The sequence below is a fragment of the Piliocolobus tephrosceles genome, chromosome 17, assembly GCF_002776525.5.
Source record: "Piliocolobus tephrosceles isolate RC106 chromosome 17, ASM277652v3, whole genome shotgun sequence".
Taxonomy (NCBI): Eukaryota; Metazoa; Chordata; class Mammalia; order Primates; family Cercopithecidae; genus Piliocolobus; species Piliocolobus tephrosceles.
In genome coordinates, this window is record NC_045450.1 from 14,234,605 (window position 1) to 14,256,573 (window position 21,969).

Here is a 21,969-nt window from a genome sequence, read left to right on the forward strand (position 1 = left end):
AGACCATTTCACCTGCATGAAAGATTATAATTCTCTTCCTTGTATTGCTGGTACTACTGTGTTTTATTTCTGTAGTCTTAAAACATGGTCTCCAGCTAAGTTTTTAATTGAGACACTTTAACCAGAGGCATTCCCACACATTGAGCTGACATTCCAGAATTCCTTGAAGGAAAATAGTAATAACAGTGTTTCTTGAAGAATAAATATGGTCTGTTTATTGCCAGTGCAACACACATTAAGCCTTGGGTCACTCCTGAATTTAAGCAGTAGTTTTCAAAGTACCTTCAGTGCTGCTGCAGTACCAGTTCTGCCTGTTATATGCAGACCATTAATAGTCAGCTTTTTATCTGTCAACTAGGGCGATGGGAAAAGACCCATTTTTCAGGATGTTAACAGTTCCTATGTATACATTCAAGAAAAAGAACCTGGAGTCAGGATTGGCTCCACTGTAGCTTTGCCTGTTAAATCATTTCTGTCCTATATGCCTTGAGATCTCTTAAAATTGTGTCCTTCATGAAACCCCCTTGTATTAAGTGTCCTAGTATTTATAAGTAAGGAATCTGACAAAGATGATTACTATACTTTTATTCATGTAATTAAAGAAGCATATCCCTGGTAACTATGCCATACGGATGTCAAAGAAAGATAATTTTTAAGTAGGATTATTAATACACTGTAGGTGCTTTGTTTTGACTTCTTTTTTAAATTTACTACAGACATGAACTTTATGATGCTGGTAAAGTCTTGGGGATTTGTGTGTCATCTAAAGGTGATAAGTTTTGTTTTGGCAAATTTTGTACTTTATTTTCACTGTTATCCAGTGTTTGGTTATAGAATTTGTCCAGGCATCTCACTTGATGTATATAAAATATATTTATCTACCTAAATACACTTACTTTCATATTTGTAGCTCAAGGGGAAAGGACCGTGACACACTGCTTCTCCTTAGCCACCAAGTTCCTAGAGGGCAGGGATTTATCTTAGTAACCTCATACTGAGCACAGGGGTCCAGCACACAGCAGGTACTTACCTTACTTAACTGATTTAACCCATGACAGATTCTTGGAGACTGTCTCTGCAGTCTGTTTTTTCCTGCTTTAGAATTACCATCATACCACTGCCACAAAGATGAGCTATGACACAATTTATTAAAATGTGCTTGTAAAACAAAGATAATAAAAGAGCAACATACATGTCTTTCAGGGGTTCTTTGAGATTCTTAATTTTTAATCTTGAAAATAACTCATTGTCAGAGTTTGATGGTAAATTTCATTGCTGTTGACCAGTCCTCGAATTGGCTGTAATGAAGGACTAGCTTGATTTTTTTAGATATTTCTTTTCTTTTTTTTTTTGGGAGGGAGTCTCACTCTGTCACCCAGGCTGGAGTGCAATGGTGTGATCTCAGCTCACTACAACCTCTGCCTCCCGGGTTCAAGCGATTCTCCTGCTTCAGCCTCCTGAGTAGCTGGGATTATAGGCACCTACCATCATACCCAGCTAATTTTTGTATTTTTGTAGAGACAGGGCTTCACCATGTTGGCCATGTTGTTTTGAACTTCTGACCTCAAGTGATCGGCCCACCTTGCCCTCCCAAAGTGCTGGGATTACAGGCATGAGCCACAGCACCCAGCCCATTTAATTTTTGATGCATGGGGACTAATCCTCTTGTAAAGTACAAGTGGTGGGGTAACATCAAATTTCTATGTGACTTTCGCAGGTAACAGAGGGCCACAGACCATGCTTGGAGTGAAATCTCTGCCATAGATTTCACTTTCCTTCTTGTTTGCCTGAGCCGAATTTTGTCATGTATTTATTACTAATTGTGTGCTGCATGTTTAATCCTATGGCTTAAACTAAGCTATCAAACCTACAGCCCACAGGCTGCATGCGGCCCAGGACAGCTTTGAATGCAGCCCAACACAAATTCGTAAACTTTCTTAAAACATTGAGTGGTTTTGTGTGATTTTTTTTCTTTTAGCTCACCAGCTATCGTTAATGTTAATATATTTTATATGTGGCCCAAGACGATTCATCTTCCAGTGTGGCCCAGGGAAGCCAAAAGATTGGACACCCCTGGCTTAAACTAAACAGAGAAATTAGAAAAATGTGTTTTTTTTTTTTATGCCTGACTGAGGCAGGGGGCAGTGGCTCAGACCTATAATTCCAGCACTTTGAGAGGCCAAAGTGGGAGGATCACTTGATCCCAGCAGTTCAAGACCAGTCTGAGCAACAGTGACAACTTGAACATCACTGATCATTAAAGAAATGCAAATCAAAACCACAATGAGATACCATCTCACGCCAGTCAGAATAATTATTAAAAAGTCAAGAAACAACAGATGCTGGTGAAGCTGCGGAGAAATAAGAACACTAGAAATAAGGAGAGGTGGCTGTTTTTTCACATTCCAAATTTTCAACAAAAGATGCAAAGAAGGCAGGCATGATAGCACACACCTATAATCCCAGCTTACTTGGGAAGCTGATGCAGGAGCATTACTTAAATCCAACAGTTCAAGTCTGGTCTGGGCATCATAGCAAAATCCCATTTAAAACAAACAGACAGAAGGCTGGGTGCCGTGTCTCAGACCTGTAATCCCAGCAGTTTGGGAGGCCAAGGCAGGTGGATTGCTTGAGCTCAGGAGTTCAAGACCAGCCTGGGCAACATAGTGAGACCCCCATCTCTACTAAAAATACAAAAAGAAAAAAAGTAGCTGGGCGTGGTAGTGCACACCTATGGTCGGGAGGCACAGCTGCTCTGAGCACACCTGCTCAGGAGGCTGAGGTGGGAGGATCACCTGAGCCAAGGGAGCAGAGGTTGCAGTGAGCCAAGATCACACCAGTGTACTCCAGCCTGGATAACAGTGAGACCCTACACACCCCGCCCCCACAAGAAAGAAAAAATCTCCAGAAACTATCTTAGAAGAAACACACATATGTGCCCTACTAGACAAAGGCTTTAAAGTAATTATCTTAAATATACTCAAAAACTAAAAGAAAACATGAACAACAAACTAAAGGAAATTATGAAAACTACATATGAACAAACTGAGAATGTGGTAGAAATTACTTTTTAAACCCAAACAAATTCTGTAATTGAAGATATAATGGAATTGAAAAATTCACTAGAGGGCTTGAACAGCAGACTCAAACAAGCAGAAGAAATAATCTGCAAATGAATTGAAATTGAGTCTGAAGACAAAAGGAAAAAAGAATGAAGAAAAGTTAACAGAGACTAAGAGACTTATGGGACACCATCAAGCAGATCAATGTATTCACTATGAGAGTTCCGAAAGGGGCAGAGATATTAATTAAAGAAATAATGGCCCAAAACTTCACAAATATGAGGAACAACATGGATATACAAATACAGTCATGCTTTGCTTAACAACAAGGATACATTCTGAGCAAAGCATTTGTAGTAGTCAACTCTTGCACTGCTATAAAGAACTACCTGAGACTAGGCAATTTATGAAGAAAAGAGGCTTAATTGACTCACAGTTCCACAGGCTGTACAGGAGGCATGGCTGGGGAGACCTCAGGAAATTTATAGTCCTAAGTGGAAAGGTAAAGGGGAAGCAAGCATGTCTTCACATGATGGCAGGAGAGAGCGAGTGAGCACAGGGGCAAGTGCTACACACTTTCAAAAAACCAGATCTCATGAGAACTCATTCACTGTCATGAGAACAGCAAGGGGGAAGTCTGCCCCCATGATTCTCACCAGGCCCCTCTTCCAACACATGGGGGTTACAATTCGACATGAGATTTGGTCATGAGCCACATTATATCAGCATTGTTCGACAGTTTTGTTGTTGTGAAACATCATAGAGTATACTGACACAAACCTAGATGGTATGGCCTACTACACCTACTACAGTGTACCTTTGTAGTGTAAATATTTTTTTTTACTACATTTACCATGTAAGTGGTTTTTTAAAATACTACACCTGTGTAGAGCAGGTCCATTATAATCTTCATATGTGCAGTCCATTGTTGACCACAATGCCTGTACAAGAAATTCAGTAAACTCCGAAGAAGATAAAGTCAAAGAGACCCACAGCAACACACAATGTAATCAACTGTCTAAAGTCAAATAAGAGAGAGTCTTAAAAGCAGCAAGAGAAAAGTGACTGGTCACATACAAGGAATCCTCAGTAAGACTGTCAGTGGATTTCTCACTAGAAACCTTGCAGACCAGAAGGCAGTGGGATGATATATTTAAAATGATGAAAGAAGAAAACAGTCACCTCAAAATCATATCCAGCAAAATTGTTTTCAAAAATAAAGGAGAAATTAAAACATTCCCAAACAAAAGCGGAGGGAGTTTATTAACACTAGAATTGCCCTATCAGAAATGCTAAAAAGAATCCTTCAATCTGAAATGAAGGGATGCTAGATAGTAACTCAAAGCCATAGGAAAATATAAAATTGGCCAGGCACGGTGGCTTACACCTGTAACCCCAGCACACTTTGGGAGGACAAAGCGAGCAGATCACCTGAGGTCGGGAGTTCAAGACCAGCCTGACCAACATGGAGAAACCCCGTCACTACTAAAAGTAGAAAATTAGCTGGACACGGTGGCATGGGCCTGTAATCCCAGCTACTCGGGAGGCTGAGGTAGGAGCATCGCTTGAACCCGGGAGGCGGAGGTTGTGGTGAGCCAAGATCGCGCCATTGCACTCCAGCTTGGGCAACAAGAGCAAAATTCCATCTTAAAAAAAAAAAAAAGAAAGAAAGAAAGGTAATACATGGGCAAATACAAAAACAGTATTATAATTTTGGTTTGTAACTCTACTTTTTTTCCTACAGAATTTAAAAGACACATTCATTAAGAATTACAAATCTATGTTAATGGCCACACAGTATATAACAATGTAGTTTGTGAATGACGTCAATAACATAGAGGGGGTGAAGCTGTAAAGAAGTAGCATTTTTTTATGTGACTGAAGTTGTTATCAATGTAAGATAGAAAGTCATAATTCTAAGATACTATTTGTAATTCCTATGAAACAAACAAAAAATTTGTAGAATCTGAACAGCCATATGCAAACCTACCCCCAAAAGCTGAGGAAACTCAGAGGCCAAAGAAAGAGGCTGACAAATCCAGTTTCTCAGAGAGAAATATTTTATAGGAACTTAAAAATAGAAGCAATGTCTCGGGTGGCTGTCCACACCTGCCATCCAGAAAGCATTCATTCATTCATTCATTCATTCCCGGCTAATTTTGTAGAGACAGGGTTTCGCTATATTGACCAGGCTGGTCTCGAACTCCTGAGCTCTGGGAGTCTACCCACCTCAGCCTCCCAGAGATATTCTTTATATAGCAAGCTTTTGGGATAAAACATATGCAGCTGGTCACACCTTCAGACTTTCTTGTCAAGACGTGACCACTGGGGAAGTTTGATAGCATCTTTATGAGGGGTTATCTGTGCTATAGGCATTGTTTAAAGACCTTACTGCAGAACACCTTGCTGTGGAGGGGCCAACCACCAGTCATCATGGTAGTTTTGTTTCAAGATGGCCTCAGACACTCTTGGCCATGCAACAGCCTATTTTCCTACAATGCAACAGGAGAGGAGAAGGGAATCAAAACAAGGCACTACAAAGTATCAAACACAGACATCCTGTGTTCATGGAAGACTTAATATTTTTAATATGTCAGTACTACCCCAAACAATCTACAGATTCAGTACAGTCCTGTCAAAATCCTAATGTTGATTTTTGCAGAAATAGAAAAATCTTAAGGAATCCTGAAAAACCAAAACAGTCTTGAATTTTAAAAAAGTTAGAGGTCTCATGCTTCCTGATTTTAAAACTTACTACAAAGACACAGTAATTAAAATGGTGGTATTGGCATAAGATAGATAAATAGAATGGAACAGTGAGCCCAGAAATAAGCCCTTAGATGTGGATCAAATGATCTTCAACAAAGGTGCCAAGACCATTCAGTGAGGAAAGGATAGTCTCATCAACAAATGGTACTGGGAAAACTGGATATCCACATGCAAAAAAGAATAAAGTTGGACCTTTACCTGGCATCATAGGCAGAGATCTAAATCTAATAACAAACTATGGAACTCTTAGAAAATATAGGGGAAAGCTTCGTGACACTGGATTGGTTTCCTGGATATGACACCAAAGCAGCAAAAGAAAAAATAATTACATTTCCTCAAAACGTTTTGGCCAGGCATAGTGACTCACGCCTGTAATCTCAGCTGTTTGGAAGGTCAGAGCAGGAGGATCCCTTGAGGCCAGGAGTTGAAGACCAACGTGGGCAACATAGTGTGAGACCTCATCTCTACAAAAAATAAAAATTAAAAAACTTAGGCCAGGCACGGTGGCTCAAGGCCTGCAATCCCAGCACTTTGGGAGGCCGCGATGGGTGGATCACGAGGTCAGGAGATCGAGACCATCCTGGCTAACATGGTGAAACCCCGTCTCTACTAAAAAATACAAAAAACTAGCCGGGCGAGGTGGCAGGCGCCTGTAGTCCCAGCTACTCGGGAGCTGAGGCAGGAGAATGGCGTGAACCCGGGAGGCGGAGCTTATAGTGAGCTGAGATCCAACCAGTGCACTCTAGCCTTGGCGACAGAGTGAGACTCCGTCTCAAAAAAAAAAAAAAAAAAAAAAAAACTTAGTTGGGCATGGTGGCATGCACCTATAGTCCTAGCTACTCCAGAAGCTGAGATGAGAGGATGACTTGAGCTCAGGATGGAGGTTACATTGAGCTATGAAAGCACCACTGCATTCCAGCCTGGGTGACAGAGCAAGAACCTGTCTCTTAAAAGGAAGAAACAAGCCGGGCGCGGTGGCTCAAGCCTGTAATCCCAGCACTTTGGGAGGCCTAGATGGGCGGATCATGACGTCAGGAGATCGAGACCATCCTGGCTAACACGGTGAAACCCCGTCTCTACTAAAAAAAATACAAAAAAAAACTAGCTGGGCGTGGTGGCGGGCACCTGTAGTCCCAGCTACTCGGGAGGCTGAGGCAGGAGAATGGCGTGAACCTGGGAGGCAGAGCTTGCAGTGAACTGAGATCCGGCCACTGCACTCCAGCCTGGGTGACAGAATGAGACTCTGTCTCAAAAAAAAAGAAAAGAAACAAGAAAAAAACTTTAGTGCATCAAAGGACATCAACAGAGTAAAAAAGCAATCCAAAAAATGGGAGAAAATATTTGCAAATCATATATCTTATAAGGATTTGCTGTGGTTTGGATATTTGTCTCCTCCAAACCTCATGTCAAAATTTGATCCCCATTTGTTAGAGGTAGGGCCTAATGGGATGCATTTCTGTCATGGGGGCAGATCCCTCATGAATAAATTAACAGCCTCCCTTGGAAATAAATGAATTCTCACTGCATTAGTTCCCATAAGAGAGAACTTGTTAAAAAAAAAAAGAAAAGAAAAAGAAAAAAGAAAGAAAAGCCTGGGTCCTCCCTGCTCCCTCTTGCTTCGTCTTTTGCTCTGTAATCTCTGTACCCTGGCTCCCATTTCCCTCTCACCATGAGTGGAAGCAGCCTGAGGCCTTGCCAGATGCACATGCTGGTGCCATGCTTCCTGCAAAATCTGCAGAATCATGAGCCAAATAAACCTCTTTTCTTTTATAAATTACCCAGCCTCATTTTTTTTTTTTTTAATTTGAGACGTGGTCTCACTCTGTCACCCAGGTTGGAGTGCAGTGGCGCGATCTCAGCTCACTGCAACCTCTACCTCCCAGGTTCAAGCGATTCTCCTGCCTCAGCTTCCTGAGTAGCTGGGATTACAGGTGCACAACACAATGCCCAGCTAATTTTTGTATTTTTAGTAGAGACAGGGTTTCATCACGTTGGTCAGACTGGTCTCGAACTCCTGACCTCCTGATCTGCCTGCCTCGACCTCCCAAAGTGCTGGGACTACAGACATGAGCCACCATGCCCGGCCAAATACTTTTTAAAGCAATCCAAAACAGACTAAGACAGGACTAATATCTAATGTACATAAAGAACTCCCACAACTCAACAACAAAAAAACTCAGTTCAAAAGAGGCAAAGGTTTGAATGTGGTTTTTGTTGCAGTCTATCTTTAAAAAAAAAAAGGGCAAAGGACTTGAATAGACATCTTTCTTAAGAGGATATGCAAATGGCCAGTAAGCATCTAATAAGATAGTAGATATCACTAATCATTAAGGAAATACTAATCAAAACCACAAGATACCACCTCATGCCCATCACATTGGCTACTATCAAAAGAACAGAAAATAAGTTTGGACAGATGTGGATAAATTGGAACTCTTGTATACTGTTGGTGGGAATGTGAAATGGTATAGCCACTGTGGACAGTGTTCAGTCTTAAAAAAATTAAAATAGAATTGCCAAATGAACTAGCAATTCCACTTACGGGTATATGCCCAAAAGTAAACAGGGCCGGGCACGGTGGCTCACGCTTGTGATCCCAGCACTTTGGGAGGCCGAGGTGGGTGGATCACGAGGTCAGGAGATCGAGACCATCGTGGCCAACATGGTGAAACTCCGTCTCTACTAAAAATACAAAAATTAACTGGGCGTGGTTGTATGTGCCTGTAATCCCAGCTAGTCAGGAGACTGAGGCAGGAGAATCTCTTAGAACCCGGGAGGTGGAGGTTGCGGTGAGCTGAGATCGTGCCACTGGACTCCAGCCTGGGCGACAGAGCTAGACTTCATCTCAAAAAAAAAAAAAAGAAAAGGAATAGAAAACAGGAGTTAGATCGTTAGATCAGAAGATACTTGTATATCCCTGTTCATAGCAGCAACATTCACAATAGCCAGAATGTGAAAGCAACCCAAATGTCCACTGCCGGATGAATGGATAAACAAAATATGCTATACATGTACGTTGGAATAGTATTCAGCCTTTAAAAAGGAAGGAAATTCTGTAATCCATCATGAATGAAATTCTAGCATTATATTCAATGAAACAAGCCAGTCACAAAAAGACAAATACTGTATGATTCCACTTATGTAAGATTCTAGAGTAGTAAAAATCATAGAGGGAGAAAAGAAAATGATGAGTGCCTGGGGGTGAGGGGAATGTGGAACCAGGGGGACATTGTTTAAGGTATAGTTTGCTTGGGAACATGAACAAGTCTGGAGGTTCCGGTAGTGTCAGTTGCAGAACAATATAAATGTAATTAATGACATATACTTAAAAATTGTTAAATAGTAAATTTTATGTTATATACATTTTAGTATAATTTTTTTTTTTTCTTTTTTTTTTTTGAGACGGAGTCTCGCTCTGTCACCCAGGCTGGAGTGCAGTAGCCGGATCTCAGCTCACTGCAAGCTGCGCCTCCCGGGTTTACGCCATTCTCCTGCCTCAGCCTCCCGAGTAGCTGGGACTACAGGTGCCCGCCACTGTGCCCGGCTAGTTTTTTGTATTTTTTTTTTTTTAAGTAGAGACGGGGTTTCACCATGTTAGCCAGGATGGTCTCGATCTCCTGACCTCGTGATCCGCCCGCCTCGGCCTCCCAAGTGCTGGGATTACAGGCTTGAGCCACCGCGCCCGGCCCATTTTAGTATAATTTTTTAAATACACTTTTAAAGCAGGGATACGTGCACATCCTCACTACCAATCAGGTCATGAAGCACTAGATTCTATGCAAGGAAATTCACTTTTAATATTCAGTTACTTATTCTAAAAGTGAAATGCTTAAACATATATTACAGGAACAAATGGTCAGTGCTAGGTGATACATTTTAACGAAGCTAGAGTTTTGCATAAAATATTCATCTATTAAACATGCAATGTGTGATTTTTGTTTTATTCAACTCGTTCATTTTTCATTTTATTTGGGGATTAGAATATGAAAACAATATTTAAAGAGTAATTGCATTTTGACTTTCTTATTTGCATATTACCATCTTAGTTAAGAACTCTGCTGCATCCTAAATTAAAAACATTTATTATTGACTTAAAATCTGTAATACAGAAAAGCTTTGTTTTTAAATATCTAGTTTCTGTCCCTCAAGACCACATAAAGCAATTCTAATAAAAAGGAACAGTCCGGAAGCAATGACTGGCCCTTGGCCTATGCACTGCGTTTTGCAGCAGGAACAGTGCAGACATCAGAAACAGGATAGAGCCTTAATCAGCTGAGAGGTTTGCTCTGACTTCTGTTTTTTTGTATTGTGGCAAAGCTTTCCTGTAGCCGTTTCTAGTAGGAGAAAAGTCAGTCTTTATGATCAATAGTGCCTTTTTAGTTTTTTTTTTTTTAATGCATAAATATCCATTAAAAACCATCTTTCTGCATTGTCTTATATGGTTTCTGATGAAAATTAAAGATCTGGCCCTTGTGAGACCTGTAACCTGTAATGAAACAGTGGTCAGATCCAATAAGACAAAGCAAAATTTGCAGCTTTGTTTGTTTCTTTGGGGAAGCAATTCAGAATCATTTTGAAATTAAATTTTTGTACAACATAAGTTGAACTTAGGTCTTGGTGGCAATTTAAACCTATTTACATTTTAAATCTTAAAAATATTCTTTTAAGAATTTGACATATTGCTGAATTTACTGTGGAACAAAGTAAGTTTAAGTATCTTAATACTTTCACTTTTATTTTAGGTTCACAGGTACACGTGCAGGTTTGTTGTATTTGTAAATTGTGTGTCACAGGAGTTTGATGTAGATTCTTTTGTCACCCAGGTACTAAGCCTAATACTCAATAGTTATTTTTTCTGCTCCTCTCCCTCTTCCCACCCTCTACCCTCAAGAAGGCCAGTGTGTGTTGTTCCCCTCTATGTGTCCATGTGTTCTCATCAGTTAGTTCCCACTTGTGAGAACATGTGGTATTTGGTTTTCTGTTCCTGCATTCGTTTGCTACTATAATGGCCCCCAGCTCCAGGCCTGGATACTCTTTTAATCCTTTTCGGAATACGTCACTTCAAAATTACTCACATTTAGATTCTTTTGCTAACTTTAGCCACTAGGAGCCTGAGCCCTTGATACGGTCTAAAGTGGGGTTTGCTAGGGGAAGGGAGGGGCTTTTGTTGTGTTTTGGTCCTTTCTAAAGCACATGAAAATGGCTGGCAAAATTAGAAGTGTTGATATATTTATCTTTAGATTAGGTAGAGTCAACAATCCCTGTATTTCAGCTGGGTTATTCTTGTGTTATGCTGGAATCTGTGGTTTTCTGGGTAGTAAGTCATGCTGAAATAAATACCAAAAGAGCTAATAAGATAGGCATATCAGTAATCAAGGCTACAGTTAGGAACAGTCTAGAAATTTAGGCAAGACATAAATATTACATTTGATACCACATCCATGCTCCTGGATTATTTCTCATATGATTAACACTTACTGCTCTCAAATTCATCACACTTTCCTCAGTCAGTGGGGGCTGTACTGGTAAAATAGCTTGCCAGGTAAGTAGGATTTATATGCCAGGAAATCTATATAGAGTTCAGAATTCAAACATTTTAGTCTGCTTCACATACCAGTTACACAATAGCCAAGGAATGTTTTCCTCTCTGTGAACATTGACCCACAGATAACTATCCCCATTTCAAAAAAATATGCAAGGTGAAAGGAAAACCAACCACGTAAAGTCATATTCAGTAAAGAAGTGATCAGCTAACATCATCTTCCACTTTATGTGTGAGTCTTGGTTGATCAGAGATTCACTGAGGATCCAGATGTCTCAGGGCTCTTTGCGGGCAGAAGTCTGCTGGAACATAAGTGTCCAGTCTCTTTGATGAGCCCTTTCCCTTCATTTCTGTTTAAAAATGAAATTGAATGCAGCCATCTTTCAAAGTAAGGTCTTTCATATTGTCAACACTCAGTTACTAATAACTGAAAAGCTGAAATTAGCAACTGAAGCCTCAGGGAGCAAGAGAGCTGACACGGGCGTGCACGATTAATTGCACACTCGCACACACATGGTCTCAGCTGGGCTTGAGAACGTGACCTAGCGTGAGTAGAGCCAGAAGGAATGCCCATTCATCAATTAAACAAATATTTGTTTGAGTTAACCAGTATGTGCCAAATTTCATATTTCATGCTGCTAATAGCCCTCCAAGTTTTCAGGTCATTTATTTTAGGAAGGAAAAATACAGTTTGCTATTTTAAAATGCAAATACTTTAACAAGATTTTGATTGTTGGTGTAATGAATTCGAGAGTTGTTCAGGGAAGTGGAAGTGATAAAGGAGGACATTTTTCCTTAAGATAAGGCTGGTAGAAGTAAGTCCCAAGTAGTAATCAATATGCAAATTTTGACTAGTTTATTAGAGTAGTAATTGTTCTTTACAATAAACGAATACTTAAAATCTATGTAAAATAGATTGCTAGTGAGAATTGATAAAACCTTGTAAAGACTTCTGTAGCTTCCTTTGTTAATATGTGACCCCAAACTGAGATTCAGTAATTGTTGATTTTGGCCTGGGTAACAAAGTAACTTCTTGTTTTAAGTATAGAGAGAATATTGTCAGTAAAACAGGTCAACCTTCCCAAAATATATTCTTCAAATCTTCTGTTGCAAGAAATGGGGGAATATGGTTAATGAGAGTTCTAGTCAGATTTGGAGAGAGGAACTGAGGGTGTAAGCACATTTACGGACACATGGGGGGCATGGGCATTCGGGAAGGATGCTGCTGGAGGGTGGGTAGAGTGTGATACAGGGATTCACCAGGCTCTGCAGGGAAGCCTGAAGGTCATGTTTAGATCAGCCAGGGTCAGCATGACCTATATAGCAAGGGGACTTTATGAATACCATGTATTGGCTGGGCACAGTGGCTCATGCATGTAATCCCAGCACTTTGGGAGGTTGAGGCAGGTGGATCACTGGAGGTCAGGAGTTTGAGACCAGCCTGGCCAACGTGGTGAAACCCCCATCTCTACTAAAAATACAAAAACTAGCCGAGTGTGGTGGTGCATGCCTGTAGTCCCAGATACTTGGGAGGCTGAAACTGGAGAATTGCTTGAACCCGGGAGGCAGAGGTTGCAGTGAGCCAAGATCGCCCTGCTGCATTCCAGTCTGAACAAGACTCCATCTCAAAAAAAAAAAGAGTATTGTTTTGATCATATATACAAGTGTCTTGGACTTTTCTTTCCCTGCCAATAAAGAGTGGTTCTGACTGTCTTTTTGAGAAAATTACTCTAGTATGGTCAATGTAACCTTACTTGGCTTTAGTTCTTCACTGCTCTTGGAGCAAAGACTAAATGATTGGCTCCACTGAGGCGTAAAGCATGTTATTCCACCATCTGGCCTCAGACATATATTTTTCCTTTGCTGCTTTTCTAGTGGACTTAAAAACTAGGTCATTCCCTTGTAATTCTAATTTTTCTGTTTTTATGATCATTAATTTCACAGACTTGTTCCTTTTTGCCTTTTCCATCAGTTTGCTTCAGTGTCCCCAACAGTTCCTGAATTCTTGAAAGCTCCTGCAACTGCAGATCAGCCTCCCCCCCGGCCTGCAGCTCCTGTCCTCCCCACAAACACTGTGTCCTCAGCAAAGTCTGGCCCAGCGCTGGTGAAGGTGGGTACTTTGGATACACCGTGTTTGGTGGCTTTATTTGTGACTCTATCGCCTTGTGAATGGAAGACAAAGGCATTTATCCAACTTGCTCAGCCTGCCTTTTAGCCCAAAGTCTCAAAAACCAAGCCATGCAAAGACTTGCTAGACTGGGGTCTTCATGTTTGAAACTGTGCTATAGTCATAGAAAAATGGCACAAATTTTGGTCTATTTAAAACACTAGGGGCCAGATGGAGTGGCTTACATCTGTAATCCCATTGCTTTGGAAGGCTGAGGCGGGAGGATTACTTGAGGCCAGGAGTTTGAGAACAGTCTGGGCAACATAGCAAACAACATAGCAAGACACTATCTCTACAAAAAATGTACAAGCCAGAGGTGGTGGTGCTTGCCTATAGTCTCAGCTACTCAGGAGGCTGAGGCAAGAGGATCACTTGAGCCCTGGAGTTTGAGGCTGCAGTGAGCTACGATCACACCATTGCACCCCAGCTTGGGTGACAGAGCAAGACCCTCTTTAAAAAAAAAAAAAAAAAAAAAAAACTTCTAGGGCTATGCAGAAAGCCCCAGTTCTGCCACCCAGGCCACTAAGATAAAACAAGAGAAAAACAGATTTAAACTTTTTAGAATTGTGCTTAGAACTTGTAGATAAGGTAGGTGAAGAGAATAAAGTGAGGAATAGTGTAGCAGAATATACATCTCAAACTTTTAAAACTAAAAAAGGATATTATAGTTAGCTAACTTCTCACCACCTTTCAGATGGGGAGACTGAGGCCCAAAGAAGAAATGACAAAGCCAGGAAGGGTCCCAACCTCCTGAATCCAAGTCTAGCTCTCTCTCCTGCCTCCCCTACCTGTTGCAGCACTCTCCTGAGGCAAGGGAGCATCTTTCAGATGAACACAGTGCATATCCTCATGGCCGTCTGTCCCCACGACTGTCCTTGTCCTTGACCTTCCTGGAGAGAAGGCTCTTGTCAGCATGGCTGAGTGTTGGTGGCTTCAGAACACACATCAGTGTATTTCCCCATCTTCTGTTGCTTAGCAGTGGAGTCAGAAATTCCAGAGGGTCACAAGTGGCAACTCTGCCAATGAAATCAGTTTTTACCTCCTCTCCCAACATCCTCATGCAAACCCGACGGCACAGAGAGGGTCTGCATGCACAGCCCTCCTTCCCTGCCAATCCTCAAAATGAGTTCTCTGCCTCTCCCGTTCTCTGAATGTCTGCTCTTCACTGATGTCTTTAAGGAAGGCTTTGGTTCTAGAGGAAGAAGCATTGTTTAAGCATGTGAAATTCAGGGATTGGTTAGAGAATTCTAGGACTATGCCAAGAGAGGAGGGGACAGGAAAACATTAGGAAACAGACCAGAATTATTTCAGTGTTTCTATGAGGAAAGCTGTTTTCCATCCTTCGCTTGTGGGGGCTGATAGGTAATAGCAGATTCCGTCTGAGGAACACTAGTTACTTTGTTTCTGTGCCCCTCCTCTACAGGTGCCTTCCGGACTGTGGCTGGGTCAATTATTTTATCACTCCACAACAGTTATACTCGAACCCCATTTTGAGTATAAATTATCCTAGACCCCGTTCATTCTTATGATCAGTTTTAAAAGACTAAAAATAAAATGTATAGCCAGTGCAGTGGCTCATGCCTGTAATCCCTGCACTTTGGGAGGCCAGGGCAGGCAGATCGCTTGAGGTCAGGAGTTTGAGACCAGCCTGGACAACATGGCAAAACCCCATCTCTATAAAGTGTACAAAAAAATTAGTTGGGCATGGTGGCACACACCTATGCTCCCAGCTACTCGGAGGCTGAGGTGGGAGGATCACTTGAGCCCACGAGGTTAAGGCTGCAGTGAGCCAAGATCATGCCCCTATACTCCAGCCTGGGTGACAGAGTGAGACCCTGCCTCAAAAACAAGATGAATTATTGATAATGAAAAAAGCAGGTAAATAGTGAATTGATGAATATTGTGAGATTGAAGGAATAAGTGGGGGAAAGTGTTTTCTGACATCGAGGTATATACCTTAAGTGCCTGATAATTAAAGTGATTTCCAGTTAGCATGCACATTCACCATTCATTTGTTCAACAGATACTTTTTCAGGCACCTTCTGTGTGCCAGGCACTGTTCTGGGCATAGGAATAAAGCAAGGAACAAACGATCACTAACATAGAGTAAGCCAGGTAGTGATGAATAATGTGAGGATGGGAGTGCTGGGGAGACAAGGAGAGACGTGTCTTTTAATTGAAGTGGTCTGGGGATATGCAGATGACATTTGGAGATCTGAAAGAACATCTAAAGGAAGTGAGGGTGTGAGCCATGAAGATACCTATGGGAAGAAAGTTTGACCAAGGCAGCCAGTATGAGCTGCCTCCACCATTGCTGACTCCAACAGCAATGGCGGAGGCAGACAGGGTGGGGCCAGAGAACAGCGTCTGTAGAGCCTTGTAAGAAGTTAGGCTTTGTATTACCACAAATACAGGGAAAAAGGTGCTGGAAGATTTTTGAGCTGATGTGTTAGAAACAGTAGAGCACAAAGGTAGAAGCAGAGACAGGTAAAATGCACAGCAGGAGACAGTGGCAGCTGGCGAGATAACAGAGGTGGTTGGATTTTGGCTGTATTTGAAGGCTAAGCTGGCCGAATTTATAGACAAGTTGGATGTGTGGTGTGAAGAGGAGTTGTGAACCATCTACTCTTGTATGTCTAAGCGACTAGCAACTTGCAGTTGCCACATCCTGTAATGGAAAGGAGTACACCTGGAGTGTGAGATGCTGTGCAGGCACCTCTCGTCATGTCCTAGAGGCAGCTGGATAAATGAGTGCAGACGTTAGGAGAGAGGTCTAGGTTGGGAATAGAAATGTGGGTCATCAGTGTATAAATGGTGTTTAAAGCCATGAAACCCAGTAAAATTACCTACGGTCTAAGTACAGGTGAAAAAGCTGTGTAAGAAGTAAGTCCTTGGGAACCTCCATTTTTGAGAGGAGAACCAGCAAAGGATACTCAGCAAAAACAGCCAGCAAGAGTGACGCAAGGCAGTCCTGAAGCCAGACTTGATGTTTCAAGAAGGGAGAGACTAAATGTATCAAAGGCTGCTGTGCCCCAGTTAAAATGAGTGCTGGGAACTGGCCTTGGTTTAACACTGAAGCACAGCGACCTTGACAAGAACAGTTTCTGAAAACTTAGTTGAAGTGGACACAAGAGAGCCTGAAAGGCAGAGCTGGAGATGGTGTTACAGAAAGCTTTTCTTGAGAGCTCACAGAAATGGGTCTGTAGCTTTATTGGACTGTAGGGTCAAGGAAGGCTGTTTGTGATCCAGTGGAGTGATCCAGGAGAAGAGTGCGGAACCACAGCCAGGTGTGGGCAAGGGAACACAGAATCCAGTTGAGGAGGGAAGGGCCAGCCTGAGACAGCAACACCAGCAGGAAGGAAAGTGCAGAGTCTCGGTGCAGGCAGGCACTCAGCTCTGTGCTGATCACTTACATGTTGTTCTCCATGTTTAGGCAGCGAGGTCATCAGTTGACAGTAAGGATGGCGGTGAAATACTAAAGGTTTAGAGAAAGAAGAAAAGATAGGCGGTATTCTAGAAGAGCAAGAAAATTCAAGGACCAGAAAAATGTAACAGGATGGCCAGGTAGCACTGATGAACCCTTGAAGTTGGTGTTCATGAGTTTAAAGTGAGACTTGTCAGCATGATTTTATGTTTTTCCTGTAGCCACTTTCAGTTATATGAGTACAGGCATGAAGTGGACCACTGGTTCTCAGCAGGGGTAAGTTTGCCTCCCACCACAGACATTTGGCAATTTCTGGAAACGTTTCTGGTTGTCACAATGCGGGGGACGAAGTGGGTGGGTGGAGGTTGCTAGGGGCATCCAATGGGTGGTGGCCAAGGATGCCGTTGAACATCCAACAGTGTACAGGATGGGTTCCCACAACACAATTACCTAGCTCAAAACATCAGTAGAGCCACTGTCGAGAAACAGGAGACAGAATTAATTAGATAAGGGTTTTGCCAGGTGTGTATGACAAAGAGGGGACTGTGCAAGTGAGGGGACCGTTGGATATAGCTGGGTAGGGAGGGAAGTGAGAAACAATTGTTGTAGTTGGCATCCTGGATGGAGTGAATTGACAAAACACATGGTGGGTATCAGAGATTGGGATACTGGGAAGCAAAGGAGGTTCAAATAATTACGAGATCTAGGCTATCATCACACAGTGGCTGGCTGAGAGAGGAGATGAGATATCTGGAAGCAATGAAGTCAAGGAACTAAGAGACCCGAACGTTAGAATGATTGTACATGTGGATATTAAAATCATCAAGAACAGTGACTGAAGTAATGTTGAAGAAACTAAAAGAGCAGTGGGAGTGTCAGATGTGTCATAGGAGTCAGTAAAGAACTAGAAGGAGGCCAGGTCCTGATACTCAAGTCTGAAAGCATGAGATGAGATTAACAAGAACCAATCATTTCCAATACATAATTACTTTTTATAAATTCTTATTTACCAGCATTTAAAAATAGGCTCCTAGTTAATTGGATTATATTATGTCCAGTAGTATTACAGTAAATGTTTAATAACTGACTGGGCTCAGAAGGCAGATTATAACCTTTGCCAATTCCCATGGTGTAAATACTCCCACAGTGGCCAGTTTCAGGCTACCCGTGTGATATTGCTGAGTGGCGAGTTGGGAGAAGAAGCACACATTTGGTTCTCATGAGTAAGAGCTGGCTCTAGCACCCCGCTGGCTATGTCCGTAAACTGTTATGTAAAAATGGCCATAAAAATCTTGTTGCAGAATCATTCTTTTATAAAGGGATTTAAGAATTCATGACATATCAAGTGAAGAGAGAGAAAAGCACGTTTCTAATAAACATATATGGTATCATCCCAATTATATTAAAACATATCCAAAGGAAGGATATAAAAAGAATGTTAATAGTCATATTCTATGAATGTTAGAATAGCCTAACATTAGAAATGAGACTATTCCTAACCTGCAGAATGCAGTGAGTTTTTATTCTTCTTTGATTGCAGTGTCCTAATTCTTTGGATATGAATATGATGTGATCATATCAATAGCTCCATTTAATTGAGTACTTCTCAAAGTCTTTGTATTAAGTTGTATATGTTCCCTAAAGAAGCTTAGGAATACGTTCCTGTATTTTTTGTTTGTTTGGGTGGGTTTTTTTCAGATGAAGCTATCTTAGAATCTGAATACTGAAAAGTATACAATGATCTGATAACTTATAAAACCGAGAACACAACAAGAACTCAGGAAAACATCATCTGATTCCTAATCTTAAGATGAGAGATACATGGTCTCAATGTAGTATTTGTGAAAAATGTTTAAATTCATGTTCATATCACTCAGTATTTTAGTTTTTGTGTTATATTCCTTAGAGATAGTTTATATTCTGTTTTCTTCTCATTGGAAGCATTTTTTCATTTTTACATATTCTCCACAGAATTTTTAGCTGTTACATGGTTTTGGTGAAGTATACTTAATCTTTTCCCATTGGATATTTAGCATGCAGCTTGTTTTTCACTAGGAGATTATATGTGTAAGCACTTGGTAGTGTGTTCACACAGGAGACCCAAGGTCAGTGTGCGTTGAGTTTGAATAGCTCATGCTGAGCCCCTTGCCCATACCCTGAGGGAACAGTGCAGCAGGAGAACATTTCTTGGTCAGAGTTAATATGCAAAAGTTTTCATGGCTCTTGAAATGGATTTAGCATATTGCTTTCCAAAGTGGCTGTACCCGTATCTAAGGTACATTTCTTTTTAATTTCCAATCATTTAGGCATACAGTACAATAGATTTCATGTGGTGACATCTCTTTAAATGTTATTTTCTTTTTCTCAAAAATAGCAAAGCCATCCCAAGAATCCAAATGACAAACACCGTAGCAAAAAGTGCAAAGATCCCAAACCACGGGTAAAGAAGTTAAAATACCACCAATACATTCCACCAGATCAGAAGGGTGAGAAGAACGAGCCGCAGATGGACTCCAACTACGCCCGCCTGCTCCAGCAGCAGCAGCTGTTCCTGCAGCTGCAGATCCTGAGTCAGCAGAAGCAGCACTACAACTACCAGACCATCCTGCCTGCACCATTCAAGTACGGCGGGGCCCATGCTGTCCTCAACGCGGGGTTTTCTGTGGTTTCTTTTTTTTTTTTTTTTTTTGAGATACAGTCTCGCTTGGTCACCCAGGCTGGAGTGCAGTGGCGCGATCTTGGCTCACTGCAAGCTCCGCCTCCCGGGTTCACGCCATTCTCCTGCCTCAGCCTCCTGAGTACCTGGGACTACAGGCTCCTGCCAGCGTGCCCAGCTAATTGCTTGTATTTTTAGGAGAGATGGGGTTTCATCATAGTCTCGATCTCCTGACCTCCTGATCCACCCGCCGCGGCCTCCCAAAGTGCTGGGATTACAGGTGTGAGCCACCGCGCCCGGCCTCTGTGGTTTTTTATGAGGAACTATAAGTTACCAAAAGTTGAATATTGTCATTTATTTGTGCTCAGTGATGATTTTCATTTCTTTGTTATCAGAGCTTATCATACAGTGTCTGAAGTCCACATGGTGAGAATGGCCTGCATTCCAGTCCAGTTTCTGTCCTCCAAAATAGGTTCTGAATTTTTACAATTAGAAATGCCTTTTCACAATTATTCATCCAGATTTGCCTATTATTAGAACACCAAAATAGTACAAGATGCTCTGAGAAAAGCATAAGTAGTATAAGACCTGTCATAAACAGCTAAATAGGAGAAAGATGGGCATGAAAGCTGGAGTGGTCAAAGGAAAGCCTGGTGGAAAAGGCAGGATCTTTGCATATAGAAGGCTCAAGAAGGGCCTTTCCAGACACAGGGGAATGCTATGAGCACTAGTACAGAGGAAGGAATAGAGTAAGTAGTGCCTCTCTTCATTGGAAGATGAGAAAAACTGCCTAAACAAAGAATCTGATTAATTTTTAAGAAAAAAAGTGGAAGTCAAAAATCGAGTATAGCCAATGTCTAAGGGGACTTGAAGCTGGGCAGAAGACTCTTACTCGACACAGCACATAGACAATGGAGTGCTTCAGAGCAGGCTGCTAACGTGGTGAGGCTGAAATGTAAGAAAGAACAGCTGGATGTTGGTGTTGCAGGGACGTCTAGAGACAGTGAAGAGCTCTGGCAGCAGAGGGAGTGTTTCAGAAGACAGTTAAAGGCCTTGGTGACCAGCAACTGCTAAGAGGAAAGGTGTTTTCAAAGTTTTAACCCAACTTGGGGGGACAGAATTCTGACAGTTCCTGAAACTGAATTCACAGCAAGACATCACTAGCTAATTTTAATTAATGTAATAAAATTTCTGGATATACATTCCCAATATGCTTTTTCTGGGAAACAGATAAAAATGCAAAGATGTTGTCTTCATTTTCCTCACTTTTCTGGAAAAAGAAATACTTTCATTTTACTCTTGAAAAAGATGCAAAAGTTCATGATAATGAAAAATTACTAGCCATGATCAAGTCATTCAACTTATGATTACATGATCTGTAGAAACTTCTGTTTTCTACATGTAGCCTAAGCATTCCCTCATAGGTAGCCCCTCTTTTCCCTCTTAAGATTCAGATATGTTGAGGAAGATTAAACCTGTTAGTAATTCAGACCTGATTGTGAAGTACTTAAATCTAAAACATCAGGGTATGGAGATGAAGAGAGAAAGAACTTTGTATCCAGTTACTATTTTAACAGCAAGCAGGCCCAAGTGAGCTATTGACATTGGAAGGGAATCAGGAGAGACCAAAGAGAATTGCAAGAGAATCAGAGACAAGCTGTTGCTACTTTGCAGCTTTGTCCAGGCCCTAGGAGGCCTCTTCCACTGCCATCCTCCTTTGGCATTGGGCACCAATAATAATAATAATAATGGTAATGATGGCTCACGGTTACTATGTACAATGCATTGTGCTTAAAACTGTGCATCATCCTCATCTTTGCTTCAAGTCTAGGAGGAATTGCTGTTACTGACCCCATTAGATGAGGACCTGTTAACTTGAAAATCCCAAAGGATTTTTTTGGTATCTTTGAAACAGTCTTTTCTGTAATGAAAGAATTTGGCTGTACGGTTGGCTTTGTAGATGGGAAGAATCCATCAGAGGTGTGGGCTTGCTGAACTGTTACCAGTTCTTTGTCTTTCCATTAAGGCTTCAATTGCCCTCTCCTCCTCAGACATTCAGCACCTCTACAATAACCAGGCTCACCCAAGAACAGTATCATACAAAAAGACCCAGGATACTAGAAGGAGAAAGAACACTTGTTTTTGTGTATTATTTAACCACAAAAAGAATGTAAGTCCTGTTCAGTTTCCAGATCCTAAAAATGGAGACCTTGTTTCCTAACGCACTGTTTATATTTATCAAAATTCCATTACAGGAAACTGAATGTGGAAGTCCTACAGTGCCCATAGTGGTAGGATTTTACCTGAATCATGTAGCTGTTTGCCACCACAAAGGAGCAAGTGCCCAAA

At 41.5% G+C, this 21,969-nt stretch overlaps 1 protein-coding gene across 3 annotated transcripts in view; it reads left to right on the forward strand.

Annotated features, from left to right (window-relative positions):
* Positions 1 to 21,969, forward strand: part of MRTFB (myocardin related transcription factor B) — a 202,405-nt gene that overhangs the window by 155,786 nt on the left and 24,650 nt on the right. For all 3 annotated transcript variants that reach the window (XM_023231107.2, XM_023231105.2, XM_023231106.2), the window contains 2 exons: positions 13,346 to 13,483; positions 19,339 to 19,586. In XM_023231107.2, coding sequence (XP_023086875.2) covers positions 13,346 to 13,483; positions 19,339 to 19,586 — 386 coding nt within the window. The remainder of the gene's footprint in view (positions 1 to 13,345; positions 13,484 to 19,338; positions 19,587 to 21,969) is intronic.